We start from the raw sequence: 6,283 nt of genomic DNA on the forward strand, positions 1-6,283 counted from the left end.
ACTGAGTTGGCAAAACAAGGTGGTTGAATACATTTTGATTCACCATCCTTTGTGTGTCGTCTCCCCCATTGGGATACAATGTTTAAGCTTTGAAAATGACTCACTTTCAAATCCCATGAAAACAATACTTTTTAGCCCGGCTTAAAAGAAAAACTACATCTTGAAAATAGTTCCAATCATAAAAAACAAAACACCCTTAAGATTCATCATAAGTACGATTCATTGTGGGCTGTGAAAAATAACCTTAACATCATATACACAGGAGACCCAAAACAGTAGACCACACATTTTGTTTTTGTTGACTTAGAACTTCAATCCTCAGATAGGTGCGGAAACAAAAACACCACAAAGGCTGAAAATTGACTCCTGTCTTTCTTGCAAATGTGACTTGGCAATTAGTGCCTGAGCACATCTACAAAGTCTGCCTCAAACGGGGACTTCTGACAACGCCGTGTCTGTCCTGAAATAAGAAGCATCTGTCAGTTCTGAGGACAGTTTCATGTTCTGATGCAGGAGGCAGTTACTTTGTTCCTACATTCCATCTCCATTCTAATAATGGAGACCAGCTAATTAGCATAGAGTTCTTACCTTTATTCAACAGAATCGCTGTATTGTTTGAGCTCAGCAAGCCGTGCTTCAAACGCAACTTTTCCAATTCCAGCTCTTCGTTTTGGTTTCACACTATGATCAGTCTGTTTTCTTTGGACTGCGGTGGCAAGTTTCAATAGAAAATGGACAATTGAATATACAGTATAATTATTGAAAGTCAAAGAGAACGCGGCTTCTTAACGTAAATGTTTTGTGAGCATTATGGGACTTTTGAAAGTAACATGTATTTATCATAATCCTACGTCTGTAACGGGCAGGGAAAACAACACAAGTTCGAATGTCATATTTCGTGTCTTGGTTTTGCCTGAAGAAATAAACAGACAGTGTCTGTACCGCCGTGAAGAAAGTTCCACGTTAACTGATGTTAGTAACTCTTCAACTCAAACACTGGCTTTATACTATTCTCAGGCTCCTAGAAAGTTTTCTCTAGCGGACACAACTTAAAGCATGTGATTATGCAGCTCGCATCTCCCTCACTGGCCTGACGGGTCATCTCAACAGTTGATGTCTGTTTCTAATATTGTGATGGCGGTGCAGGATGAGGGGGGCGTACACTGGTACGAAACCCTTGACTCTTCAAATCCTTCCTCCCTGTGATTAATCCCCTCTGCTCCTGTGTTTAAAAAATGATTCATTACAGGGGAGCCCGCCTCGCTTTCTCCTGCACCAGCTCTCCTCAGGGGAGCCATTACCGTGCGCTCCGCTGAGCTCGGATTACCTGCCTCTGACCAAACTCCTGTTTGTTTTTACAGGTGCAGTACAGCATGGTGAGAGCGCCCACCAGCCAGAAAAAGAAAAAGTAAGCTCGGCGGACGCTCCGGATGAAAGGCTGCTCTTCTTTTGAATACGCTGCGATGCAGTCCACCTGACAACAATGACCCCGTGCACCCCCACCGCACCACCCCAAGTCTGCCCCCTGCTGTGGAGGGGCAGCCAGTCGCTCTCTGGTTTGTGCATTTGGCACCCCCCTGACAGGGGCTGTGAACTGCAGCAACTAGGAGGCCAGCACATGGCGCTGTCAATCACAAGCCTGGAGGTAAAGAAAAGAGAGCTCGGCGAGACTCAGCCTTCATCTTTGGATGTGATTTAGGAAAAGGAATGAAAGCGTGGGGTTTGGCTTTCCGCAGACACGCACGCTTCTGTTCTGGGATTCTGGATTTTGAAGAAACTAAGCAATTTACCTTATAGTAAAATGAACAGATTACAGTTTATAGAAAACAGACCCACTCTACATGTAAATAATAAAAAAAAGTTTTATATATTCCAAACAATTTAAAGGGATTTATAAAGAATTATGTTTTGTCAACATAGTGTGTTAGGGCAAATTACCCAAATCTAATATTCTGTGAAGGATTTTTTTTATCATATTTCATATTTTTACCTGTTTTATTTTAACTTGTGAACAAATGAATTTATATTTCTAAGTATAAATTTGTCATGATTCATTCAGTTAATTGTTAATTTATCTTTACATCGTGTCTGAATCATTATCATCAACAGAGAACTTCTAAAAATCCAATAAAATCTCGATCAGTTTGAGCTCTTAGAGTTCGCCTGTGTTCCTGCCGTGGCTGCGCGGCCGTGAGGATGGATTACACCGCTTCTTTACTTGAAAACGCTGTAAACACATTTGATTACACAACACAGCCGCTGGAACAGAGCTCACACGCCGGCCACCACTGCGCCTTGGTTACCGAGCTCACATCAAAGCAGTGTGGCTCCACTGGGCTCCCTAATGCATTGCTTTTGTTGCCTTCTCACAATAACAGGGTCCAGATGAGAGAGAGAGAGAGAGAGAGAGAGAGAGAGCTCATCCCGTACAGAGTACTCTCTCAAACCTCAGCACTTAGGGCTTTACGTTTCCACTAAAACCAGCTGCTTATCTAATGGTTACAAACACATACTTCTTGACAATAGATTTTCAAGTAGAATGATGTATTAAATCATCACATAATTTAAAAGAATACTCAGCTATTATTACCTTTTTTGCATTGATTAAAATAAATTACAGAAATATTGTTCTTTTAAAAATACACACACGCTTTGCTCTGATACAAACGAGTTTCATCCTTTACCTGCTTTCTGTCTTTGTGGTAGTAGACAGATGGCAAGGACTCCCTCTTTAAATATACATGGCTAGAACCGAAGTTGTGCTGAACTGTGGCTCGGACCCCAGCGATGGGAGTTTGTTCCATCTGATTGGGGGACGGAACATCGTGGCCGGGCACCCCCCTCCTCAGCGGTAGCGTGCTGGTGAAAGAGCATCCATCTGTGCTTTGTGGAGAGTTTGATTGGCTCAGGGGGACCTGGTGGAGCCCCGGGCTATCTCTTTTGACAGGCTGATAGAGACATCACTGGGCTCTCCCAGGAGCTGCCACCAGGGGTCTGTTTCAAAGTGAGAGGGTGTGGAGGTGACCCTGAGCTTCTGATGAGCTAAATCCCACACACTGGCTGAAACTCTCCAGCATTCTTGGCTCCATCGGAGCTTGGGGGCTGGTTTTGGCTGAGCTGGGAGGAGGGCAGCGTTCGGGAGGGAGGGGAGTGCAGGGTACAAGCGGATCACTCGCAAGACCTGATGAAGTGTCCCCAAGACTTGAAGCCAATTAAGAAATACTCCCTGGATACATTTTAATAGACATTTCAGCAAGCAACCAGGACATGTGCTGTAAATCTGTAACGTAACACACCTGAATATGAATGTGATCGCTAGTGGTACACGACTGACCTCAAATGAATTTAAATAGAAATATTTAAAGGGAAAATACTATTGTGTCATCGGGAAATATATTATTGAGGCAAATGACATATGGGACCATGGCCGCCTGCCTCCGAGCTGTCACATCTCTGAGTCTGTGGCACAGAGGTTGTGGACTTGGATGTTCCTTGTATCATTCATAGTCAATGGATCATATAAAGGAGTCTGACAGGGTTAGCGTTGTTGATTTGGCTCTCCGTGCACCAGTGCACCCCCGTGCTACATACCCATGCACACGCGAGCACACAAATCCCCTCTTCAAAGACCTGTAATCGTATTTAAGGAATTATTTATCAATTCCTCCTCTCCTGGGACGGCCGCGAGTCCCGGCAGACAAAGACACCGTGCAATATGGTCCCCGGATGCAGTGAGGAAAGTCCCTGAATGTTTTACAAGCTCGCTAATGAACATTTGAGCCACACAGCAGTTAACATTGTCTGATCGCATCTTTTTTTCCCCCTTCCTCCAGTAGTTGTTGTTGTTGTTGTTGTGCATGGTGTGGCAGTGATGTCTTCATCAGCCTGTCAAAAAGGAAGTGCCTGCAGCTGTGGCGGATCCCCCCAGAGCCTGTCACACTCCTTGTTTCCATGGCAGTCCTTCAGGCAGCACCACAGGCAGGCTGTGTGCAAGGACCCATACAACCTGTTTTTTCAGCAGCCGCTCCTCTGATGTTCAGCCCCAGAGCGGGCGTCAAACTACCGAGTGCAGGGAGAGGGAGAGAGAGAGAGAGAGAGAGAGCGAGCGAGCGAGAACACTGCACTCTTTCTCTGTCACAGTTCTGTGAGATGCGTCGCATGAAAAAACCCTCCTCATTTGAATAAGCCACTATTCTCAGCATCTCCTTAGTAATTGTTACATGTGCAATGCTGTTAAGGTTCTCTGACCTACTATCCAGGAGACATAATGCTCTTAGGTGCCTTACAAGTGTTAAACCTTCCTTACGAGCGTCGTTTTCGGGCCGGTTGCACCACACGAGACGCCGGCCCGGTCCCGAGCAGCGGAAACGAAAGGTGCCGAGGTTCCAGAACCCGGACACCAGTGAAGACGGTGGCGAAAACGCGCTCCTGCAGTTGGGACGTGGGAGCTGTTAAAGCGACGCACCTGCTTCTGCTGTTTGTCCAGGACTGTAACTGAGCCAGCGGACGCTCCGCTCCAGTGTCACCCACCGATAAAGACATAAATCACCATAACCAGGACCGATATTGTCTGTGGGAATATGAGCGGGAATGTGCCGGAGATATCAGCAGGGAGAAAAATGCTCGCTAATAGCAACCGCTTTCAGCAGCTCCAGTTTACTAATAATTCATTCCGTGGCCCACACTATACGCTGGTGTTAAGACATGGGCAAAAGCCATAATTCTTTATAGCATCAAGAACAGACAATGGCCTTTAAGAGCTGAAATTAAATCATTGGCCTTTAAAAGCATCTCTCTGAGGGCCAAGCTGCATTAATAAATTCAACTGATTCTACTTTAATATTATTCAGAGTGCATTAAAATGAAGACAACAGCTGGGATCATGGCCGCTCTCAGGAGTATTGCCTGGGCCAGGGAGAGTCGGCGAGATGCAAAGCATGTCTGAGCCCAGCCCCGCGCTGCGAATGGGATGAGGTGCGGGGTGACCCGGGGAGGGGGGCGGGGGGCGGCGGGGCACAAGGTCCCGGTGTTACAGGTGCAGGCCTGACAGTTGCTGTTCCCGGATCAGAGGTTGTCGGGTACTGACACCGGCCACGGGACAGTCGCTGTCTGCCTTAAAAGACCATGTCACAAAGGCCCGGGCGCCGGACCACCCGGCCAATCAGGGCGCCGATTGGCAGAATCATGACAGTACTGCTCATGAGATGCACAGACACCTCCAGACTACCAAGCGCTCCGTTGTTACGGCCGCTGTGCGGAATAGTTAGATGTTGGATAAGACAGATAAACTGCTCCGTGGCTCTGGAGAAGGAGCGGAAATAAAGTGTTAAGCTTTCTAACAGCCGTTACAGCACACGCGTCCAGAAACAATGCGGGGAATAATTGAACTGCATATTTCATTCTAATTAACAGTGATATAACACAATCTGACTCCCAGCCTCCTGAGGACAGAGCACCGTATTTTGTTTGATGAATCTGCTAAAGCCACCGCTAGTCTCGCCACTAACCCCTGGGGAATCAGGTATCATTAGAGATATGAGCAGATCTGCTTTTTTGTCTCGGCGAGAGAAAGGGGAAAACACATCTCCTCCGCGCCGCCGCACGGGCGAATGTGAAAGTGTTCAATATTAATAGGCTTTCATCAAGGACACAATTAGGACACCTCCATTTGACACATTCTATAGGTTCAAAATGAGTACGGATATATGGTCCCAAGGAATGAGTCACTGGCTGAATAAAAAAAAAAAGGAAACATCATGCACAACGTGATAATCGAGACAATTCAAACGGAGCTGGAGACTCTGTATTAGCGCACTATTATTAGCCCGATTTATAATTCACAGCCAAGGGCAACTTATATGTTTATCCAAATTAGCATACATATGCTACACAAACACACACGCCCGTGTCCAGGTATCGCTCCTCATCCGCCTGCGTGCTTTTCTGCTCCTTTGCAGAGAATTAAAAGAACGATTACGCCCGAGCGCCGGCCGCAGATCAGTCGGCGCGTTTGATTAGTGGCTGCAGTTCAGGATGCGTAATTTTCCCCGGCGAAGGTCTGTTGCGGCGCGAAGGTGTGAAGAGGCCTGCGGTGAAGTGAGGAGACTAATCACACGTGAGTCACCCCTGAGCAGCGTCTCCTCCGAGCGCTCCCGCATCGTGACACCGGAGAGTCGCGCGGTGCACGTGCACAGTCAGGCCCATTAACCAGAGCGGCTAATTATCGGCTCCTGCGAGGTCCTGGAGCTCTCAGGCAATACATGCTCTCGTTTCTGATTAAAAA

The 6,283-nt window shown here is 46.8% G+C and overlaps 1 protein-coding gene across 3 annotated transcripts in view; it reads left to right on the forward strand.

Moving 5' to 3' along the window:
* Positions 1-2,148, forward strand: part of mctp2a (multiple C2 domains, transmembrane 2a) — a 31,458-nt gene extending 29,310 nt beyond the window's left edge. For all 3 annotated transcript variants that reach the window (XM_029152819.2, XM_029152821.2, XM_029152820.2), the window contains one exon: positions 1,362-2,148. In XM_029152819.2, coding sequence (XP_029008652.1) covers positions 1,362-1,412 — 51 coding nt within the window. In that variant the 3' untranslated portion in view covers positions 1,413-2,148. The remainder of the gene's footprint in view (positions 1-1,361) is intronic.
* The last annotated feature ends 4,135 nt before the right edge of the window (positions 2,149-6,283 follow it).

Source organism: Betta splendens, chromosome 6, assembly GCF_900634795.4.
Source record: "Betta splendens chromosome 6, fBetSpl5.4, whole genome shotgun sequence".
Classification (NCBI taxonomy): Eukaryota; Metazoa; Chordata; class Actinopteri; order Anabantiformes; family Osphronemidae; genus Betta; species Betta splendens.